The 25,409-nt window shown below is 40.3% G+C and overlaps 1 protein-coding gene across 1 annotated transcript; it reads right to left on the reverse strand.

The window, feature by feature from the left end:
• Nucleotides 1-976: 976 nt before the first annotated feature.
• Nucleotides 977-25,025, reverse strand: LOC140911932 (mannosylglucosyl-3-phosphoglycerate phosphatase). Its single transcript, XM_073346092.2, has 8 exons — nt 24,835-25,025; nt 16,993-17,144; nt 13,173-13,753; nt 11,783-11,930; nt 8,935-9,100; nt 7,964-8,111; nt 7,207-7,390; nt 977-1,260 (listed from the first exon to the last, which is right to left on the reverse strand). The coding sequence occupies exons 1-8, from the start codon at nt 25,023-25,025 to the stop codon at nt 1,079-1,081; spliced, it is 1,752 nt and encodes a 583-aa protein (XP_073202193.2). The 3' UTR covers nt 977-1,078.
• Nucleotides 25,026-25,409: the final 384 nt, after the last annotated feature.

A 25,409-nucleotide genomic window follows, 5' to 3' on the forward strand; every position in this document is an offset into this window, starting at 1 on the left:
AGTACCCCAAATTCGACCCAGCAAGGCCGATTTCAGCGCTAATCCCCTTGTCGGGGGTGGAGTAAGGAAATCGATTTTAAGAGCCCTTTAAGTCGAAAAAAAGGGCTTCATCCTGTGGACGGGTGCAGGGTTAAATCGATTTAACGCTGCTAAATTCGACCTCAACACCTAGTGTAGACCAGGGCTATGAGAATGTGATCTACTTGGAGCATGTGTGACAGACTTCTCAGAACCTGCTAAAAGGGAAATGTCATTAAATGCATCTGAATAAAAAAGTCTCTTTTTATAATTAAAAAATTAAAAATGCATTAGAGAAACACCTCAATATGTTTATCACCCCTTCGTATAAGTTTTTATTGGTTTCACAGGCTTTACAGGTCGCATGGATAATCATACTAAAATATCAGACAAGTTATAAACATCAGTACATTAAGGAGGGTACACAGGTTCTTCTCTATTCGTTCTAAGTGGTGATCACACAGGGAACAATAAATATTTGACATGACGCTTTCCCATTTTGTGACATTTTAGTGGTCATGCAATAGTTAGCCAAGCACAGTCTATCATCATCCTTTGACCATTACTATAATCTGAGTTTTACTCCGATGTGGTGTAAGCATTTTCTCTATGAATGCATTAGTTAGGTTTATGTCAGTAAACAAAAATAACTTTCAGATTTAATACTGTAAACATCATATAGCTTCACTAGAAACTAGTACTTATGGGTAGTGGACATTATAATTACAAGTAGAGCTATACGTAAAATGGCAACAATATGAAAAGCACCAGTTTAACAAAGGCAACCAGAAGTTATTTCCAAAATGAACAAACATTAGTTCCTTATATTATTTTAAATACAAGAAAACGGTTGTATTACATTTTCTTAGAGAGAGATTTGATGAATACAAGAACTATTTTAAATTGTTTCAAATGAATAAACACTAAAACCAAGGGAACATTTTAAATACAATGGAAAGGAAAAGCTAAATAATTCTAATAAATATGCAGAATACATATAACAAATGAAGTAGCAGATCATATGGTTTCAGGTACTATATCACTGGTGATATTTATCCTTTCAGTCAGAGTCAGAATTCTCAAAGTCTTTGCTAAGTGGGGGAAAGGTGTTTAGCCCTTCTTTCCTTGCCATTCTTAGTTGTCGCAAGTGTTCCTTCATTTCCTTGGAAATGTGACAGATTCTTCCTTCTATGCCAGGCACTGCAACTACTGATGTGCTTTTATCTGTTCTTGTTTCAAAGGCTTGTGGTAAATTCATGAAATGTTAGTGCTAATTAAACTAAATTCTCTTCATGTAAACAACCTAAATGTGCATCTGACTATACTGCGAATAAGCTATTAAAATAATTAACATACTAAAAACCTGCCTTATTTATGAGTAACTGGAATTTTCTGACTGGCCCTTCATAAATTCATGTTGCACAAAGCTTACCATGAGTACTCCCTTTGCAAACCCAGAGAGCTATATTTTAATAGTGTTAGCTCAGACATCAACAAATAAGGTAAAGCACCATTCTCTTACTTGTTGAAAATATGTCAGAATCCAGGAAATAATTTTTACAGAATGTGGGCCAATCTGCTGTTGTAGCGCTTTAGATTTAAAATATATGAATCTGAGGTTAATGACTGTTCAAGGGATTAATAATGGGATGACCTACTGCCTTTCACTTTTAGGTTCCTAGTTCAAATCTTACCCAGACTGGTGGAGATTGAACGTTGGAACTATTTATTTATTTTAGATATTTTGAATGTATTCATCACTCAAATTAAGGCTAGCGCATACATTGTGCAAAAGGGACATCACACACTACCATTCTGATAGAAGACAAAGCAAAAGCAGTATAGCAGCAGGATTAGAAAGAGTAGAGAGAAAAAGGACTCTCTGACACGCTCTATATGATTTTATAAAAGTATGCTGATGAGGGTGAATATAATGTAACTAAAATATGCTTCATGCAAAAGGTCTCTTGTAAGGTATCATTACAAAGCTTATAATCTACTGAGTGTGATCATCCTATTTGTAGGAATGTATCACTTTTGTATCTGAAACTAGAAATATGAAATATAACTCTGAGGGCCTATTGTAGTTATGCAAAGTGTGGGCCATTAATGGTTGTTTGGAATCTTGATGGCTCCCATCAACCACGACAATTGACTGTGGATGGCTCTGTTTACAGGCAGGCCTTCCTGTGAGTCAGGCTGGGAGAAATGAAGGCTTGGAGTCTCACAGGAAATGTGACCATGTCACCTGGTACTGAAATCCATCTTAAACCTGGTGCTTTTCCATTGGGGCAGAGGGACAGGACCCAGAGAGACAAAGGATTCCCGCCTTGTGCCAAAGCCATATAAGGGGGTGGAACAGAACAAAGGAGACAGCCATCATGAGAAATCCCCTAGCTACCACCTGAGCTTGAACAAGGGCTGTAACCGGGGAAAGGATTGTATCCAGACTAGAAAGGTGTCTGGTCTGCTCAAGAAACTTATTGAAACATCTCTAAGGGTGAGATTTTATCTGTATTCAGTTTTTATTACTGTACTAGACTTAGACTTGCATGTTTTATTTTATTTTGCTTGGTAATTCACTTTGTTCTGTCTGTTACTACTTGGAACTACTTAAATCTTAATTTCTATATTTAATAAAATCACCTTTTACTTATTAATTAACCCAGAGTATGTATTAATACTTTTGGGGGGGGGGCAAACAGCTGTGCATACCTCTCTATTAGTGTTATAGAGGGTAAACAATTTATGAGTTTACCCTGTATAAGCTTTATACGGGGTAAAGCGGATTTATTTGGGGTTTGGACCCCATTGGGAGTTGGGATCTGAGTGTTAAAGACAGGAACACTTCGGTAAGCTGCTTTCAGTTAAGCCTACAGCTGTTAGGGGATGTGGTTCAGACCTGGGTCTGGGTTTGCAGCAGGCTAGCAGTCTGGCTCAAACCAGGCAGGGCACTGAAGTCCTAAGCTGACAGGGCAGGAAAGCAGGAGCAGAAGTAGTCTTGGCACATCAGGTGGCAACCCCCAGGGGGTTTCTGTGATCCAACCCCTCACAGACCCGTGTACATAGGAGCCTGTAGATAATGAAGAAGAGTTTGCATGTGATGTAAGAGATAGGAAGCCAACATGGAATTCAAAGAGGGCAAATAACATGGTTTGAGTGAAGGTGTGGAAGATGACTTCAGCTCTGCATTTTGGACACAAAAGAGAGTTGATTGGCTGTCACAAGGTAAGCTGCTGACAAGCTAATGGACCTGTGTTTATCCATGGGTTTAGTAAAGAGAGTGGATTTTGACAATATTAAACAGAAATGTGGTTTAATGAGAGACTGGATATGTGGGAAGAAAAAAGAAAAATGGCCAGATTTTCTGATGCATTGAAATTCTGCTTGCTACAGCAGAAGGGAGCCTATCCGGTTATGGCTCCCTGATTCTCTGTCCTGGACCCAAATAGAGCAATCTGGGGCTGCTCTACATGCACCAGCTGATAATACCTCCCAGTTTTGGATAGCCTGAGTACAGCATGCTGAAATCATGCCTCTTCTCTGTACCCAATGCAGCTATTGTGACAGGGATGGTGCGGAAAGGTGATTAGGGAGCCAGCTATGCCACCTTTATCCCCACAGCGAGGACTCCATGCAGGAGGTAGTCCCTACAGGGAGATAGGCCTGGTTTTCTCCCCTTTGTACCACCAAAATGGTGCAAAGGAAAAAGCAGGCCCTCTGAGTCCAGGAGACAAGGAAAGACAGGCAATGAAGAAGAGGGAGGGAAGGGGAGGAAAGGGATTAGAAGAAACGATAAGAGGTCAAGTTTTGGAGACAGAGTCTGAAATGGTAACTGGGCATCCAAGAGGAGACATTAACAAACGCTTTTGTCAAAATGCAGGTTTCTGTTCAAAGTAGTGTTATCTTGATACTTAAATTGTTGATTGCTAACAGTAGTTTTTTAGCTTGTGTTCCTGAATAGAGTATACAGTACTTAGGTAATACAGGAGAAGCCAGGTCAAAGCCAGAGACAATATTCCCGTTCTAGAGTTTACAGATGCTTTGTGTGATTTGAGGTTCGAAATTAGTTTGGCAGCATTAAAAATAGGGCTAATAATGCATGGAGTTTTGAGTCAGACTTTTTAGAAAATTGCTTATATTTTTTGGCATATAACTCACAGGCACATATGACAGTCTGTCCTGCCCAATTTAGAGCTATGTGGATATTTTAAAGTCCAGTTATCTTCACATTCCACAAAGTTCTCAGGATTAGATGGACTGGACAAAAAAATATATAGCAGACTGCTTAACCACAGAATGTCAAGACCATCTTCTAGAAGAGATTAAAGCACACTTGACATTGTACCTGCTGCAAAGAGATATAAAGCATATCCTGATTCACAAAAATGCTCTGAATTTCCTGTCTATGGAACGCTGAAAGTTCTGAATGAAAATTTGCTCTAAAATATAGTGAGGTGAATTATGATGTGCAAATAAGGCAGATTCTGGTTTCTTGGAAATAGGGAAAACTGAAAAAGACTTAAGATAAGAGATCGTTAGAGGATTCCTTAACTTACTCAGTTATGGATAGAGACTTTTTCAGTGCAAGGATGAAATGTACTATGGATAATGTCAATCTTTCTGGAGTCTGCTTGTCCCTGACTAAAGGAAAAGTATATTTTAATGCAGAGCTTCCTGGATTACTGACAGGATTTTACTGCCTGGGTGAAATTGCCAGAAGGGAATTATACCTTTTAGGTTTCTCTTCTATACTTCAACTTTATGTCTTTTTTACTGTTATGGAGGTAAGAAGAATTTAATATTTCATCCTATTGAAGTTGCTAAATAGATGCACAAGTGTCTGGCAGAGAAGGTCTACAAGTTGGAGTGGAATCAACTGAGGATGTCTCAAAAACAGTACCCTCTCCTTCAGACAACTAATTAATATTCTTAAAGAAGGCAGCTTTTGCCTAATATTCATTTGGAATAGGCTGATACTAAAACACTGGGGATCATGGTAAAGGACTTTACAGAAGAAAATGCTGGGTGGGATTTTCAGAACTACCTAGGTAAATTAGGAGTACAAATCCCAAACTCCTACTTGTTACTGACATATACAACAATGGTGACATTCATGTTAGTTCCAAGTGTATCAGTGTGGCCAGTGACAGCAGCAGATGCCAAAGAGTGCTGAGGTATAAAGTATGCATTTATAATACTGAGTGATGGAGAGATAGTCCACTAGTAGTTGATGGTATCAACCCTGGATTAGTTCCATGGAGTCAAGATTTGTTGATTGACCCAAAGTCATTTGACTGATACAGTTCCTTATGGAAGAATAAATGAAAGCTTGAGAGACTCCTGCAAGTTTTGTTGGCCCAACAGTGCAGACTAGTTGAAAAATTACTTTCAAACTGTGCAATAAAAAATATCTGAGCATCACAATAATGAAAAAGTAGTAAGCTTCAAAAAGAGAGGGTGAAGGGAGACCTAAAGAAGGGTCTGCACACTAACATTTGCTACGGAAAAAGGGAATGGAACTTTAACTTTTTACATACAAGAGATAACACTATTAAAATTTAATTTCAACCAATACATAGTTCTGGGGTGTTGTAGAAGATTATGAAGAGCTGGGATCTGTGAGAAAGATCGTAAAACAGAACACAAGACTGTTTTTAAAAGGCTTTCATTTGTCTTACTATTTCAATGCCAGAATGAAAGTATGTATTAAGTACAAGAGAATGCTTCTATGAATTTGGATCTACTTGTAGCATAAGATCCATATTCTATATGCAAAAATGTGTATGTAGAATCTGTGCAGAAACAAACCAAAAATTCCTATTACTTCCCTGATGCATCTGCTTTTTTTCTTAACAGGGAACATCAATTTCCTTAGTAAATGTAAAAAAGTCCTTAACATTTTATCCAGTTTTCAGAGATCATTTAAACCTTTCTAGTTCTATGGAGGATGCACCCTCACCAGGCATTACAAGGAGACCAGATCACCACCCAAAATTGGAAAGAACCAAGTCCCTCTTTCCAACATTTTCCCCTAAATTATTCAGTGATTGTTCTTGGCAAGCCCTCATCCCAACCCATGTTTACACCCTAATGGTTGTTGTCAAAAATTCACCATATTTACAGATACTGTATAAGCCTTCTTCTTAAAACGTTAATACGAAAGAAATAATAGATATTGTAACGTCACTGATATATTGTTAAATCTATCTTACCCCCAAAGGAATCAAATGAAACTATTATTTTGCTCCTATAATCATCACATGTCAAGATCATGAGGTCAGACAGCTTAGAATTTCCCGTTGTCTTTTTGTAATTTTTCCTTTTATGCTACCATATAAATACACTTGCTACAGCAATCCTTCAGTCTTCTTCCCCAGGAGGTGTATGGAGTCACTTAGCCTTAGATCAAATGGGAGTTAGCCACCTAAATAGCTTTGAGGATTTAGGCCTTAGTTCACATGGCTTAAAATGAAAGGAGGTAAGTATGGATGACTAGCTCCTTTTTCATTCCTTTTTCACTTACTGAGTGATTTATTTCAGGCTGAATGCAACCTGACTCTCTGTGACCATGGAAGACCCTAAAGACAACACAACTTCTGCAATCATTGCATGGAAGAGTTGGGAAGAGAGAGCTACCTACCCTACAGTTCCCTATATGCCATGGATCTGAACTCCAAAGGGTGAGGGATTGTGACAGTAGGCCTACAACCTGCAAAAATCCTCTTGCCACAGATACTGTAGCGGGGGAGGAGAGGTATTAAGTGGGAATACTATGGCTACTGGTACAGACCATGGATTTTGTCCCCCCAAGCTTCATGTTAAGTCCTCTTAATGAAGACTGACAAAGGACATCAGAATTTCATGCTAATTTAGGGGTTTAAGCTTTTGAAGTCTGTTATGTTCCTCCTCCATCCTTCCATACCTGTCAGCTTCCCTGTGCAGCCTGCCACCCCTCTCTCTGCAGAAAACAACGTGGTCAGTCCCATTCCCACGCAATGAACCATATGCCCTGAATGCTACCTTTAGCAGATAAAGAGATTATTCTTTGGTAAATCACTAAATGCTGCACAACAAATTTAGAAATTTAGGAACAAATACGCTTAATTATTTGTAATTGCAATGGTGCCCAAAGTCCACAGTAAGGATTGTAGCCCATTGTGCCTCAAATGATATATTTTAAATTACCTGTTAGTGATGCTGATTTGGACTTGGTAATTAAACTCATTCGGTGACCTGAGATGCACTTTTTGATGCCATGCACAATCTTGATAGATTCAAAGTGATTAACTACAACTGTGGAAAGTGTCTGTGCAGTTTCTGTATCATACATCCTAGGACAATTCTGAAACATTACATAGCCATCCTTTCCCTGAAAAGTAATAATTATATTTAATGAAGAATATCTTTAAAATATAAGCACTTAATTGTCTATTTATAAACCATTATAATTATAAGTATAATTATAAGTAACACATTTGTTAGAATAGTAGCTAGGGTTGATTTGATTAAAAATATTGTATTCAGTAACAGAGTAAGATTGAATGTTAGGAGGCAGACTTTCAGACAACTTCCAAATTGAACGCACATACATTTTGAATGTAAGTACAGTAATTGCGTCTACTGGGTGACCTACTACTTGATTTAAATATGCAAAAACAATATTTGCATGTGCAAAATTCACCAGCAGAATTTTAGTGCGTGGTCTGAAAGTTAAAGCACACTCAGAAATCAAGTCTAATATTTTGCAAGGAATGGGAAGAAGGGTGGAGAATTATAGAAATTTGTATAAGAAATAAAGACAGATAGCAACTCTGGGGGTGGAGGGAGTGATCAACCTAAAATGGAGTCAAATTAATCCATCAACATGAGACAGTATTTCATAAAAAACAACACTCCTGGAGCATGAAAATCATTCAAAATATTTAAACACATTACAGCTTACATTAGCTAAGTATTCCTTAATGGCAAGTTGATAGACTTTGTTTTTCTTGAGATATTGTCCTTGAATCTTTACAGAGTCTCTTATAATTCGGTGCCCTGGTTCTGCATTTGGATCAAATCCAAATTCCATTCCTGCTACTTGAGGAAACCTGGAAGTTAAAAAGAAATATTTTTTTTTGGTATGAAGAAAGAACCGACCAAAGTATTGACCCTTCCAGAATTCTGAACAAGTATACTTCAGTAAACTGCTATATAAACTCACAATAACTAATTTAGTGTTTGAAGTATGTTCGTAATACCAAAGACAATACTTTCTCTGATTACTCTATAAAATACCACACTGAAAAGGCAGCTTTTACTCTTCTTACCAGTGGCCACTGGTCCCAGGTAATCATCTGGGCTACCGGATTACGGAGTGAAAGGTCTGAATTCTCCAATTCTTGCACCATGGTCACAATGGTTTCCAGGTTTCATTTTTAACAGCCAAACTGAACTTTTGGACCAGTTGCTAAATCCCAACCTGTCATACTGACCCAATTAATTCATATAACCTGAAAATTCAATTAATCAATCTATTATCTGTGGAATCAAGTTAGTTCCAGAATGGAATACCTATTAACCAGCCATATACAGGTTTCCTTATTTTTGTTATTTTCACTATAAAAAGTAAGCTCCAAATAAGAATCACATTTATTTTGTATAGATTTTCATACATTGTGTGTGACAAAGATTTATCTGTATCCATAGGTTTTATGTTTGTACTTATATTAGTCATTTGTCTTGCTTAGAGTGGTGTATTAATATGCTCAATACAGTTATCACATAGGCTTGTGAATTCATCATCATTACCTAGAGCATTTGAATGTTAGCATTAAAGTGGCTACTCATCGGGACAGTGTGGAGAATTTCCACAAGTGTTCAGAACAATTGGCATTTTCGTATAAAAAGGGGTTGGATAAATATTCTATATACCTTCCATCAAGAGCTGGATATCTGTAGACTCCATTTTCAAGAGCTCCCAACAGTTGTCCTCCTGTAATTCTGACTACTAGAAGTGGGTCCACAATGGGAAGGATAGTTAAAAGATCATGCATAGTAAAATCTCCTGCAGGATGTATATGGTTTGAACGAAGGGTACCTACAATCATCATAAAAGAAAATCAAGATACTCCCTGGTCCTTTTTCTACCATGGGTAAATAGCCTGATTATCTAATACAAATGATACAAGTTTTAAGGTTTGTTGTCTTGATGAGAAAGAATTTATATGGTTAATAATGATTATTTAAATAATGCCATGGGCCCTGGTACTGCAAAGATTTAAATACATGTCTAACTTTATGTGCTGTAAATAATCCTATTGATTTAAAAAAATAAGAAAGTATGCTAATTTTAGTGACTTCAATGGGACTGTTCACACTGCATAAAATTAAGCATATGTGGAAGTCTTTACAGATTGTAGACTTATTTCTCAGGGAAACACAAAGTGCTCTTGCAGCTATATTAGAGTGGATGCTGGATAGCACCTACTATAGTTAAGCTTACCAAACAGTTTCCACGAAAATTCCGTTTATACATATTCTTAACTTTCCAAAACCTTTTGGCCTGAAAGTTTTAATTTTAGTTCTCTGCCAAAAAGGTGAGTTTTCCTGGAACAATAATTTCAATTTTAAATTAACAAAAAACCTTTCTGACAACAAATCTTGCCATTTTAAAAATGAAAAACCACAAAAAATCATTTCCTTCTTAAAACAAAAAATAAAACTGACAAAGAGACCCCAGCTAGCACCATCATGTTTTCAGTTTTAAAACATGCAACTCCCTTTTAGAATAAAAAAAAGGTACATTCAACATTTTCCCTTTAAAACAAACATTCAGCAAGAACCAATCAAAAGCCCAATTCTACACTGGCAACATTCTCTTTTTAAAGGAAAATGACAAAAATCAGAATAGAAGTAGGCATATTTTTAGACCCTGATTGTGCAAATACTTACACATATGGGACTACTCACACACATATAAATTCTGCACATGAATGTGCAACGTGTCTGGAGGATCAGTCTTCATTTTTAAACTGAAAAACCATGCTTGTAACAACAAACAATATGTCCAATTTAAAAATAAGACCATGTACCAAGCAAGTTTCTTATTTTAAAGGGAAACTATTTATAAAAGAATAATTGCTTACAAGGAAAAGAGGAGCAGAGTAAGGGGGATTTAAATCCAACCAAACTAACTTTGTCCATGAAGATTTGTGGAAAGTTTTTTTAAACAAATTTTGAAATAGGTAATAAAGGGAAGCAAATTGTTCTTTGTACCAATGCGAATTGTGTACATGTGGAAATGGGAGGGTTTTTAAAATGCATTATTATTCTTATTACTTTTTATTATTAGGGAATGAGAGGGGGAAGAATTACAAAATGGCGCCAAGATTTCACCTTAGATATTTAGTGTTACTGAGATACTGTTGTGCTATAACCCCTTTGAGTCTCATTTACTACTATTACTATCATTAGTTTGTTTCCGGCAACAGTACAAACACAATTGGCATGGTTCCTACCTTGGAGAGCATATGCTTTAAGACAGGGATGGGCAAACTTTTTAGCCTGAGGGCCACATCTGGGTGGGGAAATTGCATGCAGGGCCATGAATATAGGACTGGGGCAGAAGGTTGGGGTGTGGGAGGGAGTGCAGAGTGTGGGAGGGGGTGCAGTGTGCAGGAAGGGGCTCAGGGCAAGGGGTTGGGGCAGAGGAGGGGTGCGGGGTGTAAGAAGGGGCTCAAGGAAGGGAGTTGGGGTGCAGGAGGGGGTGCAGAGTGTGGCAGAGGGCTCGGGGCAGGGGGTTGGGGTGCAAGCAGGGTGCAGCAGGGGGCTCAGGGCAGGGACTTTGGGTGCGGGGATCAGCAGGGGTTCAGGGTGCGGGCTTCGGCCCAGCGCTGCTTACCTGGAGCAGCTCCGGGATGCCAGTGGAGCACACTGGGACTAGGGCAGGCTCCCTGCCTGCCTTGGCCACATGCTGCTCCCGGAAGCAGCCGGCACCACATCCCTACAGCTCTGGGGCGGGGGCAGGGGCAGAGGGCTCTGCGCGCTGCCCTCACCTGTGGGTACCTCCCCCGAAGCTCCCACTGGCCGCGGTTCCCAGTTCACGACCAATGGGAGTTGCATGGGGCGCAGAGCCCTCTGCCCCCCTGACCCGCAGGGGCCGTAGGGACATGGTGCTGTCCGCTTCTGGGACTGGCAATCCCGTAAGCCAGATCCAAAGCCCTGATGGGCCGGATCCAGCCTGCAGGCCGTAGTTTGCCCACCCCTGCTTTAAGAGATAAAGGAAGTAGACAAAGATAGAGGGTAGAAAAGGGTACTGTTTTCAAACAAGATGGTAAAGGGTCATATCCTGATAATATAATGCTTTAATACCATTTCTATTTGTTTTGGTATGATATATAAACTTATCATGTACTCCAAAACCTTACCAAAATCAGCCAGTTAGTTTACTTGTTTACTTTTATGACACCCTAATATTTTGGGTACATGTTATAATTGTCAGATTGTCTATGAACCAATCAAATTGACCTTAATTAGTTTTCCAATAAAAATTCTCTAGTTCCTGATTTCTTCAGGGGCTTTGATCAGTGTAACATAACTCATTTGACCTGTTCAAATCCATTGACTTCTTGATGTACTCTGACTCAGATGAGTGGCTGGGACCACTCCTAATTAAGTAATTAAATAATATTCCAAACATTGCTCCGTCTTTAACAAGTAAATTAATGTTAAAACATTCCAAACATTTTGGATTACAATAAATGTTTTTTAAAAGGACAACCTGAATTGAGTAATGCTACATCAGCATGAGTAGCTTCTAACATTGCATTAGTTATCAAGTTTCCCAGGTTGCTCTCTGATCTTCTTACAGTAGAAACACGACCGTCTAATTCTGTGTCGATTGGACAAAGAACTTCCTCTAAAAGAGGCTAAAAAGAGAAGGGTTTATAGCAGACTCTATTTATTTGAAACAAATATGTCCTGAAAACTACAGAATTACACTGTAAAAATGTTTAAAATTTTGAGCAGAAAAAAAAAAGAAAGCCAAGCCATGGAAGAAGAATATAGTCTCTTCTCAATCCCCTATGAATCTGAATAGGTGCACAGAAGGTGATTTATTCTGGCAATGGACAAATAGCAACAATTCCAAATCCACCTGGCTTCCATTATACACCTACACTGATTTTAGGATTTTAGGATACAGTAATTCATAGATGCACCCTCCTACACAGACGAAAGACTGCTGAGCAGGAAGCTGCCATGGACTATAAATGGTATCAATATTGCATGTCAGAGGAACTAGCTTATTTGGCATTTTAACATTTTGTCAGAATATTTTATTCTCAGTGGAAATGTCAACAGTCATAAATGAAATGTCCTTAAATATAAAGCTCTAGGTTCCCAGGGTGCAACAGTAATACAAATAATAGACAATAGCTGTAATAATAAAAGAAGGGAAATTCTTAATTAAGGCCAGTGGCTTTCCATTGAAATGACATCAGCACTCATAGAATGGAGGACTCTATACACTACTTCATTAATTCACACGTATATAGACACTGCAATTCTTCAGATTCACTGACAGAGGGACTTCAATGGCGTTCTTTTTTTGCCATGAGAGCTTTATTACATATTGTAGGGACTATATTTACTGTAGACACAAAATGGATAAAATTGTCTATTGTTATAGTATATCCTTATACTTGATCTCAAAACAAAGTTTGATAAGGTGGTGTCTTTTAATAGCAATTCACTCATGGATTCAGTACTTTAAAGTTTGACATTCCATTAAAAAAAAATAAGCTGAAGCCATTAAAATGTAATGGACCAAATTTTTTCTTGATATAATTCCACTGAAGTCAGTGGAGTTACATCAGGAAGGAATTTTGCCCTCAGTTTCAACCTTAATGGGCCGGTCAATTTTGGTAGGCCTGAAATGAAACAAGTTCTTTTATATCTGTTTGCAAAATCAATTTAATTTGTATTTGTACAAGCAGAGTAATTTCACTGACTTCAGTGTAAATATCGTTGAATAGAATAGAGTGGCATTAATCCAGATTTATGTCATAACTGCGATCAGAATTTGGCCCACTGTTATCAGTCTGATCACTTAAAACAACAATTATCATCTTCTTTTTCTAGAACAAAATATTTAAGGAAGTTGTACCTACCTGCAGGTTTTGAGTATAATCATCCACCACTGATTTTATAAAAGAATCTTCTTCTAGGTTCCTCAAAATGTCAATCCTCTGAAATGTGTACTGAAGTGATGCACCAAACTTTCTTATATTTATTTTTGAGAAATTCCTGAAATCAGACCCACTTTTGACAATCCAAGTTCCATTCACCTTTTTGATTCCATAATCATGGTCATGGCCCCCCAGAACCAGATCTATTCCTCGGGCGTTCTGGGCAAGTCTGATGTCATTAATCCATTTCATGTGTGTCATAGCAATCATAAGTTCTGCTCCCTCTGCTTTAAGTTCTGCAGATATTTTATTAGCTGCTTTGACATAATCTATGTAGTTTAGGTTTGATTTGTTAATGGTAGGCAAGGTATCCAGCCAATCTTCTTCTACTAATCCCATTAAACCAATTTTCGTATTATTCCATTTAACTACATTTTTTACTGAACCATGGCCTAGAGGTTTAGAGGTAAATCTGTCATATACATTGCTGAGAAACCATGGAAATTTCATTTGTTGTATATAATCTTCCAGAACGTCAACACCAAAATCAAATTCATGGTTTCCTAAAAATACAAAAGTCCAGAAGCGAGCTTGTTAAGGTTAACAACAAAAAGTGGTCTCATGAGATAATTTTAGTTTTTATATGTCATTTAGAATAGCATTAGAGATATGAAAGCTTTTTTTCTTCAAACTAAAGGACCAAATTCCTCTCTTTTACAGCTGTGAAAACCGTTAGTCATTCCATTTACTTCTGTAGTTAGCCCAGGTTTATACTATATGCTTTGCCGAAAATATCCACTTTTATGCATCTACTTCTTTTTATACATAGATTATCTAAATTTTAGCAAGCCCAATATTTTTGGCTAGAAAAAAATATCATATGTAATACCCAGGGCAAGATTACTGAAAGAAAAATAAAGATACATCTCTCAGTTTATCATACCATGTCTTTCGCTGACCTTTGAAATGTAATGGGGGAAAGAAAAAGGTGCTTTCTGGTACCATGCCAAAAGCTACCAGAGATTACAAAGGTGTGCATAAATAATTAGGCCTATTTAAGAGAGACTTTTGATACAGCCAGGATTAAACAGGTCAGTGGATCAAGTCTTGGAGCTATTATTTGTGGTCTTGTATCTGACTTTCAGGAACCCTATATCTATTGTGCATTATGCCAAACAATTATGTACACCAAACTGCTTGGGAGGATGGTCCAAAAGTTAATGTACAAAAACCCACAGGCCTGGAACAAACTCTATTAACATACAAAAAGGGACAATTTCATGCATAAGTACCTGTTAACATGCACAAATATGGGTTTTTATAAACATACACATCTCTGAAAATATGGTCCTTTATCTAGTGCTATGGTCTATATAGTGCTGTACAAATGTACACTGTATATTTAGAATAGGAAGACTAGGAAAACACAAAGTTGGTGATACAGAAGTTTTTTTTTTGTTTTTTTTTACGACTGAGTGGCTTTTGAGCTTTGCAAAGCAGTGACCAAAAAGTAGAAAGGAAAATGAAAGACTAGCTGACCTTGCTGTTCCGTTCAAATAAGTTTGCATGGGAAAAAGACAGGCATCTAGCCTGTGCTGTTTGAAAAACCAAATATAATAAAGAATATGCATTTCTCTTCCCCCCTTTTTGCCCAGGAAGAAAGGCCTGTCACTGGGCAGAATGGCACCTCCAGTGCTACTCTCGCCTTAGCTATACGTATACATCTGATTATATATTGATGTAAGCAGTGTCAGGATGAGCTCCACCCTGACATCTGGTGGTGAGGTGTGGCAAGTTGTGGAAAAGAACTTCAGGGGCCGATCTCATTTGCATAGGCACACCCATCCCGCCTAGAATGAGACCATAGCTGCCCAAATGGTCACTTTGGCTGCTGTGGGATCCCCAGCGTCTCTGTTATTGGGGCAGGAAGAATAAATTGTTATTACCCTGATTATGGGAACTGTGCTTGGAACTGTACGTGGCCTTTTGTTATGATGGAGGGATTCACCATCAATTAAGTAGCACTCGCTAGGCAAGGGTCATGGGTTCCAAAGCTCCAAAACTGAGTGAATTGAGAGAGGCTAGGGACAAGTATTAATTCTTGGTGGTATAGGCCCCTTGGTGAGGGCCTTACATACTAATTGCACTTCCTCCTCTCTCCACTGTGGAATATCAGAGCTAATTTTTATTTCATTAGAAGTCTAGTTATAGGCTGCTGAGCTCACTTTGGGCTAACAGTGCAACAGCACTGGGGCTCCCCTACTACAAGCTGAATTCACCTAATAGCTGAAATCACTGAGTGTTGTGTTAAGTAGTGGGGGAGCCTGAAGATACATTGGACTCAAGAACCAAAGGGAAAAGGACATGCCCCAATTTGCTTGGGGTGGGTTTTTTTGCTCATGGGTTGTGTTATGAATCCTGTTGGTGGTGTTTCCCCAACATAATGCCACATTGTTTCTCTCTGTTATTAAAAGGCTTTTGCTACACTCAGACTATGTGCTTGCGAGAGGGGAAGTATTGCCTCTTGGAGGCACCCAGCAGGGGTGATATATATTTGTCCCAGGTGACTGGGTGGGGGCTCGAGCCAGTTTGCATTGTGTTATTGGAATGGATCCCCTAGATACTGAACCCGGCCCTTGTTGCTGCCAACTCTGACGGGCAGAAGGGTTACATTTACCTAAGAGAACTCTAGACCCAGCTAGGGTTTGTGATTGTTTGATTTGTTATGGTTTATAAGAACACATTCTTCTACCTGAAAAGATCAGTTAGTTTAGCTGGTCTACTGGTGCTGACATTATTGGGCCGAGATTATTCAGAAGAGTGGGCACTTGCTCCCAGGATCAAAAAGAAAGTTGGTTTCATGTGGAGATTATATTAATCTGTTGCTAAGTGCTGTTCCTTTTCACAAGCACATTAAACATGTGCTCTATCTTTCGCACAGGCTGCCTATTGGTTTTCAGGTTGATTATAAGACAAAAACCAAAATCTTATAAAGCTCTAAATATCCAGGGACCTACCTCTCTAAGAGGCCGCCTCTTTGTGACATATGTCATCATACTCATGAATATCAGGGGCATCTGAATTAGAGCCTGATTGGTATATAAAGAAGAAGAGGTGGCTGCTGGCAGGGCATTCTTTGTTATGAGCCCTTAGTTGCTTTCCCCTTTGGAAAGGGGTTGCTTTCCCCTTTGGTAGTTGCTTTCCCCTTTGGTTCCCTATTTATAAAGGCAAGTCCTGCCACCTCCTCTATAGCTGCAGAGGGCATCCTGCAAAGGAAACCAGTGCAGTTATGCTTCACAAGAAAAGGGTGGGGTTTGGAAGGTTCTGCAGCGTGAACCCACCCCTTGTGCATTGTGAAGTCTTGCTCCACAGAAACTCCCTTGTGCAGTAACCTGCTGGGGGAAGGCCAAAGGCGCTGCCATTATACAGATCCTGTGGTGCTTGCTCCAATGGACGAAAAGGCACATTGTGTCTGCAGAGCACTATTTCAGCTCTCAGGCTGAGGTATCCTCTGCTGAAAGGCTCCCCAGCTTCCTGAGGGAGGGGATGATTTCTCTCCCACACACTTCTGCTCATCCATCGAGGCCCCCCCAGCTTTCAGACTAGTTGCTGGGTTGAGGATTTGAGCCACCATGCAGCAAAATAAATGGTGTTTTACAAGATATAAGGGACACACAATCTAAGTCTTTTGGTCACTATAGAGCTTACAATCTAACTGTGGGTGCGCCTGTAAAAGGTAGCTGTAAATATATTAACATGGCATAGATATTATGAAATGCATCTGTAAATAACATTTACTTACCAAAGACTGCGAAGTGTACTCCCACTGCATTTAATATAGGAATCATATGTTTTCCTTTTGTTATTGAACTTAAAGTTGATGGATTTAAGCAGTCTCCACTAAATATTATAAGTGGATTCAAGGAACTGAACTTTTTTATAGCTGCAGCAAATCTACAAGAAGAAATACAACTTTCAACTTGCTTTATTAGATGGTTAGTGCGGTTGGACCATCTTTGTAGCTTTCTTTTCCAGGTGGAATTAATTCTGTTTTAGAGAGTGGCAACTGCTTCAAACTAGGAAAACATGCTTAGACACAAAAGAAAAGTGAGGGAGTGTTCACTCCATTCTTTGAGTTTTTATAGAAAAGAGTCTCTGAACAGAAAGGGAGGAAAAGAAACAAGAAGTTGGAAGCAGAAAATAGCAACAGCATTTACCCCTTAGCACTATGTTAACACAATTAATAAATAACAACAATAATATCCGTCCTGTCTTTTCCATTTCTTCATTTCAACTTTCACTCCCCCATGCCCTTCCTCTTCTATTTCCATCTTATCTGTTTTCTTCTTTTCCAAATATTGTCTCATCTTTTAGCCTTCTCCCCTTTCTTTGTTTTAAACACACATTTCTAGCCCTTTCCTTTCTTTCTATTATATCATATTACTCTATCTTCCTCATATTTAAAACATGTACAAATTACTGGAATATTTCATCAATGCTGATGTTGCTGCCATTAAATCACTTTACCAGTGCTCTATGTCAATCCTTCTGAGTACAGCACTTCCTGAAGCAGATTGACAATAAAGGTTGCTTTCAGGAATATTGATTCTGCAAAGTGAAAAAAGTGTGGCAGGAATGACAAATGCAGTGGGAGAAAAGGCTCAGTATCCAAGAGTTACATGCTTAGTCATAACTGAAGTGGTGTTACCCTTAAATCTAAAGTTGATTTTAGATTCTTGGATGCTAAAATAGATAACAATATTCTTTATATTGTGAGTGTTCATTCCACAGTGACTATATTTTGTGTCAATGTCATAGTCATTACATTAAAATACAAAAGAATGTAAAAACAAACCTGTGCAAGTCTGTGTGTAGACAAGTATGTCACAAGGAGAAACCAGAAACCAACTGAAGAATATGCTTTACAGAGTCAGTATCTCCTTTCCTCTGGTTAGTTGCCTTTATCCTGAACTAAAATTTTCATGTAGGAAAATTTATCGATAGAGTTCTCCTGTAGCAGTGAGAGGCCATCTTAAATCAGGAGAGGGTGTATGATTGGCCAGAATTTATTAGAGGTGGGGCTCAGGAACTATAAAGCCTGCTTCAGTGCAAAGAGGCTCACTCTAGTGTGCTAATTCATTTTAGGTGACCTCAAATCCTAAAGGTGTTGTTCCAGTTTGGAAGCTTAGTCTAGGTAGAAGCCCGTGGGTCTTAATCTGGTTGGAAGTTGGCTCATGTTTAAGGAGAGCAGGAGACTTTGTGAAAGGATGCAATTAGAAATCTTTTCTGGGAAAAATGTATAAAGGGGTATTTCTTATGAAGCTGTCACGGGAACTTTAGTGATTTGAATTCTTACTTCCTATGGTATCTTAAATTAAAGATATTTTAATGGACTCCTGAGCTTTTCTGACCCTTTTCCCTTCATTACACTGAAGTCTGTGACCCACATGGAGGTGCACATTAGTCATAGTTTGCATGCTAAGAACTGATTTGGGCCCAGTAACAAAGGTTATATGTTTGTGTAACTCATTGTTTGTTCCTGAAGAAAACAGAATTGGACTGACTCTTTCTGCTGTCCTTTAAATAGGCATCAGATCTGATAACACCAGCACATCCTACTACTATCTTAGGGCATGGCTACACTTGCAGATGTAGAACGCTGTGAGTTAAACCAGCCCTCGGAGAGCAGTGTGTCCACACTGTCAGATTCAAGCGCACTGGCATGGCCACATTAGCAGCTCTTGCAATGCCACAGAGAGCAGTGCACTCTGGTAGCTATCCCAGCATGTACCTGGCTGCAAGTGCTTTTCAAATGGCGGGGGGTGGAGTGTGACAGGGAGCGTGTTGTGTGTATGTGGGGGGGAGAGAGTGGGTTTTTGGAGGGCTGAGAGCATGTCAGCATGCTGTCTTGTAGGTTTAGACAGCAGCAGACACCCCTCTCCCCCGCCTTTCTCTCTCACACTCACAGCAGCAACATCCACACTAATGGTTGCTTTGTCCCGGAGCAGATAAGAAGCCGCTGTCAGAAATGGACCTTTGAAAGGGCATATCCACATTCCCACAGCCAATTCCAAAACAATGACAAGAGTGGCCACTTGACTTAAGGGGATTATGGGACGTTTCCGGAAGCCGATCATAGTGCAGTAATGCAACACCTCGTTCACACTGATGCTGGGGCGTTTCAGCCAAGGCACAGCAAGAGTTATGCTTCTCATGAAGGTGCATTACCAGGAGTGCTCCAGCTGCAGAGTCCATGCGCTCTAAGTGCCTTGCCAGTATGGACGGGTCGCGAGTTAGGACGCCTGGGGCTGCTTTAACGCGCTCTAACTTGCAAGTGTAGCCAAGTCCCTAAAAAGCACTGTCTCCTAGCTTCAAATTTCAATCTTATGTCTTTTCAACTAGCTGTCCAACATTCTTTGTACTTCCTTGACAGCTGATTTTTCAGATTTACATCTGGAGGCACTCAGAAGGGCATGGATACTTCGTGTCTGTATCAGCTTCTTTTTTTTTATCCTGTCCATTTAAACATTCAGACTAAATACTTTATTTGATAGAATCTAACAAAGTACAGTACTTTCCCAGGGGGTCTGGGTAATATTAAACAGATGTCTGCTTAATATGTTCAAGCCATCTGAAATACTTCTAGTTAATGAATAGAATACCCTGACACACACGTTAACACTTATCAGTACCATGCCTTTCTTACTAAAGTTAGGAGATTTGTTTACATTAGACCTCAGTATATTTAATTTAATCAATCCTGCTTAAATTTCAGCGTGACCTATACTCCAGTTTGTGTATTCCAGTTTGTGTCAGTCATTATAGACTGCCAGTGCTTTAATTCTTTCTCTTCCTACTTTGGGTTAGATCTGCAGGGGCATCAGGCACTTGAGTTCTGCTCAGTGCACCTTGGGGGGCACATAGGTGACTTTCTCCCATATTTCCAATGAGCTTCCTCCTGCCTCCATCCTGGTGCAAGTTCGAACATCTGCAAGCACAAAATCACTCCTGCAACTTTCTCTAGCAATGCCCCTGCCTAGCTCTGGCCTTCCCCTATCCCAGAGCATGTGGCAATAGCTATAGCTATGCATACTATATGCAATCTTGGAATTCCCCACAGCAGGACAGCTCTTTGCATCACCTCTTCAGCACAAAGGGGCTGGGGCATGGCTAAGAATCTGGCCCTGTATGTCTACCAACAGCATAGATTCTACATCTTCTGATCAAGTTGTCTCCAACTTTTTTTTTTTCCCCATTTGTATGTACAGATAGTATTTTGGTCAAAATCAGCTCATCATGAATTCTTCAGGATGGTGTTTCATAATATTACTAGCTTTAGTCCCAGTGCAAGAAAAAGCTGATTGAATTCTATCTTATTTGCACATCAAACATCCTAGTTCCAAAACTTCCATTCTAATTCTCACTTGGATACACAAGAAAACAAAGCAATGAACATGTCCACTTGGTCTGGAAAAATACAGGAAATATAGATCAGAAAGTGTGTGAAAAAGTGACTGATGAGAAAGGAGGTGGGAAAAGGGCAGGACAAAAAGAAAGAGATGAAAATAGTAAAATTAGAACAGGAAGACAAGAGAAACATAAAAATAGAGGAACAGTAGTAGTATAGGAAGCAAACAATGAGGAAATGAAAGGAAAGAATAGATGACAGGAGGCCAAAGAGAAGATGAAGAAGGAAAAATGAGGAAGAATATGCAAATGAACAAAACATTTGAAATTAACCATCTTTTCTGTGCTTTTAAACTATAATGCAAATCTACATTTTAAAGGAGAAAATCCTATATTCTAGGGGGAAAAAATCAAAATTTTTAGCTCAACCTAGACAGGGAATAAGTAGCAGCAGCTATTGACATCAACAAAATACTTGTGGATTTTAAAAGCTTGTTTTAATACAAGAATGTGCTAGATCTTTTTGAATCTCTACAGAATCTCCCCACCAGCTGTCTTCAATTTCTGAATCCAGTAATCATTAAAAATTGAAGCTGCTTTCTTAAAGTGGGGGTGTGATCCCTGGAGAAAAGGTTGATGGAAGGCCAATGTCTATAGGGGGTTGCATTAAGGTTCTGGTGCATTGTCTCCAGTGTATTGTGGTTGTGGGAGTGGTAATAGTAATGTGCCTGCAGATGGAAGAGAAGAAGGTATAAACTGTTAGGTGGCTTACTTTTTCATGTTTTTGCTTTTGTGTGAGCATGTCAGCTGTGTTATATGTGCAGTAATCATAACTGCTTCACAATGAATTTTCTGTGTATTAATTCCTAGGATTTTATAACGTTTAAGTGGGGTTTGGGACTTGGTGTGGGTGAACCTGGCTCAGGGAAGAGGTGCAGCTGCTCACAGAGAAAAGTTTAATTTGCCAGCCACAGCACACGAAACCCTTCCTCTGTTATGCACACCAGCACATAAAACCCTTCCACACTGTAGCATAAAAATCTGAACAAAAAAGTATAACTCCTGATGGAGAAGGTTTTATCTGATAAAGAAAGTTTCATGTATGCACTGACACACAGGTGTTTATGTGCCAGTTTATATACCAGCTTATATACTAGTTCCAAAACTTTGTTCCAAAACAAATTATGCATCTGCGCTGGTACATTAACATTCGGCTATAACGAATAACAGTAAAAATGACCCTAAGTACAAATTTTAAAACACCCAAACAACTACACATTGTGCCACATCTCCCCAGGATTTACCTCTGCACCAAATGTAGGCTAGCTAGATAATACTTTTCAAAAGGTATCAGTCAACAATGAAAGGTTGGCTTGCCAAGGACAAATTTCAGACAGAACCCAATTTCAAGGCCTACTAATGGAAAAATGTATAAAGAGATACCAAACAAAAACTACCAAGAAAACTCAAAAGTCCATAAAAACTAATTGCACCTGCTTTTAGAGAAAAACAGGAATTTATGTCCCTTTTCAGAATACAAACATAACTATGGTGTCACAACCAGGTGCCACCATAATGGGTGATATTATACACTATAAGTGTAAGTTTTCTCAAATACTATACTAGTTTGTGGTGGTTGTTGCTGATTTCTGCATCTGTTTGCCCAACCTGGGAACCATGGGCCAAATCTTGCCTCCCCATCCCTTTCCTAGTATAATGGAGACAGTGGTGTAAGGTCAGTTTCCTTGGTTCTGTCCTCTTCCATTATTACAATGGGATTGGAGGGATAAAAGAGGGGGCACTTCCCTGTTCTCATACTTTTCCTGCTGGCATCCCGTGTGGGAGAATTTCCTCAGAGCACTCCTTTCCTGCTGTCACAAAAATGCTTGAAAGGAATGGTGCCTCCCTTTCTCAGTATCCAAGAATGGGGTGTAACAATATCATGAGGTAGTCCCTTTGGGCCAGAACCAGAACCCACTACCATATTTTATTGTATTTTATATTTACAGTGAATCTCTACCTTCCCCATTTGCTTCAGGGGAAGTGTACTGTTGTAGCAGCAGCCAGTCCTACCTATTTCTGCCTTCCTTCAGGCTCCCTGCTCTTCCTCCTATATAACCTTCTTATCTGCTTCTAGAGGCCTAGCTGCTGGGGATACTTCCACCCAACTCAGTTGTTCTAACTCAACTGTTAGCCCCACCCAATTAATTGGTCTCCACTTCCAATTGCCTGTTTTTCAATCAAAGCTCAACTAATGTAACAGGTGGGGATTGGAGTGGCAGGATGCTGAGTTAGCTCTGGAGTCAGCACACCCTGTTACATACAGATATGGCAATTTCCTGCAATGTACATGGGAAATCCTATTGAATTAGTCTTAAGTATCTTCGGGGTCCATTGTATTAAATGAAGGGTTTATGTATTATTGGGGGCCTGGATTGTATATAACCTCTCAAGGGGGCAGATGTGACAGATGTGATACCTAGGGGTTCAAAGGACTACACTGAACAATGTGCCAGAAAAGAATGGACTCTTAAAAGAAAATGTGTTAAGTAGTTTTCCTGGGGAATATCTAGGGGAAGTGAATGCAAATTCCCCACCTTCGGTTATGCAAATACCCAGCCTTTTGAAGCTATGCCCTGAGGTGTAAGCCATTGTCTACTGATCATCTGTTACGTGAGGCCAAGGTTAAAGGCCCAAGCTATATAAAGGAAAAGACTGAACATTCTTGGAGGTTCTGAATCTGACACAGTTATGAACTTGCAACCAGAGAAAACCCAATTGTGGGTTTTGAACAACTGACACCTACCAGAGCCCAAGGTTGGAACTGCAGAGAGGGGGTGACCTCTGGTAAGATATTTAGTATATGTGTAGGTTCTTTTACTTTTTTTAAGATGGTTTCTCTGTAATGCTTTCATCTGAAGACTAAATGTTTGCTTATAAAGAGTTGTGCTATAACTTATAATTTTAGCCATTAGACTGTTCATAGTCTTCAAAGAGAATGCACAGTGCAGATACTGGCCTGTTTAAGCAGTCTGACTTGCTGGGAATATCTTATTTAGGCAGGGAACTGTGCAGCCTGGAGAAACCCCAGCCCAGAGGAAGGGAGACCGGGCTCTCTACCCAAGAGAGGTGATGGCTGACAAGCTGGTTGCTTAGGCTGGGTGCTGTTGGTGAACCACAGAGGGGGGAGTATAGGTGCAGTTGCCCTGAACTGTGAGAGGGGGTAGGGATGCAGGTACTTTCCCTTACAGTCCACCTCTTCCACAAACATTTTATGTCAGCATTGAGGGTGCAAGTAGAGTTATTTCCGTAGTTCCCCATCTTTCCTCTTATAACGGGGGAGGTGGGGGAAGGAATAGATATTCCTTGCATCTCATATCCCAGAAAGAGAGGGGGGAAGGGAAAGGATATTTCCTGGCTTTTACCCACCCCTCACAGCTGCCAAACTTTGTGTAGTTCTGTGTGTGACATCTTGTGCAAATTATTTAATGAAATTATTTGCAAATAACCATAAGCTTCAGTTTATGGTCTACACTCAGACCAGAAGTTACACATGGAGTAACACAAAACTAGGCAGCTGTGGCTGGGTGGGTTTCTGGATGTGTGGGGAAAATGAGGGTACCTTGGGGTGCGTGGTAGGTGGGTGGGTGCAGGAAGGTGTCTGGGAGTGCTTGGATCAGTGGGTACTTGAGGGTGTTGTTTTGGAGTGTCTGAAGGGTGCTGAGGTTGCTGTAGTGCATGGGTGCTGGAGTATCTGGGCTGAGGGTAGGAATCTAGGGTGTTTGGGTGCTGCCTGAAGGGTAGATGGGGTTACGTTGGGAGTGGCTGGGATAGAAGGATGAGTGGGTAGCTACTGCCTGTTTCTCCCACCTGCTCTTAGCCTGCTGGGATGTAGCAGAGGAAGCAGCAACAGGAAAGGCAGAGAGGCCACTTGTGGACCGGCTCATCAGGCCCCACAGGAGCCCTGTGTGGCAGAGAGGTGGAACTACAGCCTTACGCCGACTGCCTTCCTTCAGCCCTGCAATGTGGTCAAGGCTCCAGTCAGGGCGCGGGAATGCATGGGGCTGTCAAACATGCTCGTTCCCTGTGAGATGGGGCAGCCATGCCTGCCCTCACGCATCCCAGGAGAGACAGGGTGTTTCTCACCCTCCCTTCCTCCCCGGGAGGGGAATGGGGATTGCAATTCCCTCCCACCCACACATCTCAGTATCTGGGCTGGGCCAGGAGTGGCTCCTACCTGGCAGCACCTCCTACCGGCTCCTCCTGCCTGGACTCCACCTCATACACATCGTTGAAGTGGAGGATGACTAGGTCACTGTGGCTCTCGTCTAGGAGCTCTGAGCAGGGGCTGGGCCTGTCCTTGTCCCCAGGCCCAGCTGCAGTGGAAAAGGGGGAGCCGCCCTGCTCCTGAGGTAACAAAGGCTCCATCCCCAGCAGGGCAAGATGGCGCCTGAACACCCACTCCCAGAGGGGCGGGGGAGGGGACGGGCCAAGCCCACTAGATTCATGTGGTCTGGTGGGAGGGGGGAGAGAAGCTGCTGTGGCTCTCACGGGACCCCTGGTGTTTTAGCTGGAAGGCCATGAACATCTCAGGGTGCTACCCTCATGGTTCCCCCTCACTCCCACACTCAGCCAGGTGCCTACGTGTAGCACCTCACATGGACGCTATTATCCCTTCCCTGCTTCACACACAATAATAGGGGACCAGAATTGAAGGGTCCTTCACAATGCTACTCGGAGATCAGAGAAAGTAGGCAATCCTCTCCCAAGCCATGGCAGCTTGACAGGAAGCTAGAGCTGTGTCCTCTCTGA

The sequence above is a fragment of the Lepidochelys kempii genome, chromosome 5 (assembly GCF_965140285.1).
Source record: "Lepidochelys kempii isolate rLepKem1 chromosome 5, rLepKem1.hap1, whole genome shotgun sequence".
NCBI classification, from domain to species: Eukaryota; Metazoa; Chordata; order Testudines; family Cheloniidae; genus Lepidochelys; species Lepidochelys kempii.

What these genes read in the sequence shown, in the direction of transcription:
- LOC140911932 (XM_073346092.2), bottom strand. Translation starts at nt 25,025, where the DNA reads ATGGAGCCTTTGTTACCTCAGGAGCAGGGCGGCTCCCCCTTTTCCACT. An exon ending in AGTACACTTCGCAGTCTTTG is followed by an intron (nt 13,754 to 16,992) that starts GTAAGTAAATGT and finishes TTGTATTTTTAG; the next exon opens with GAAACCATGAATTTGATTTT. An exon ending in TTAAGGAATACTTAGCTAAT is followed by an intron (nt 7,391 to 7,963) that starts GTAAGCTGTAAT and finishes ATTACTTTTCAG; the next exon opens with GGAAAGGATGGCTATGTAAT.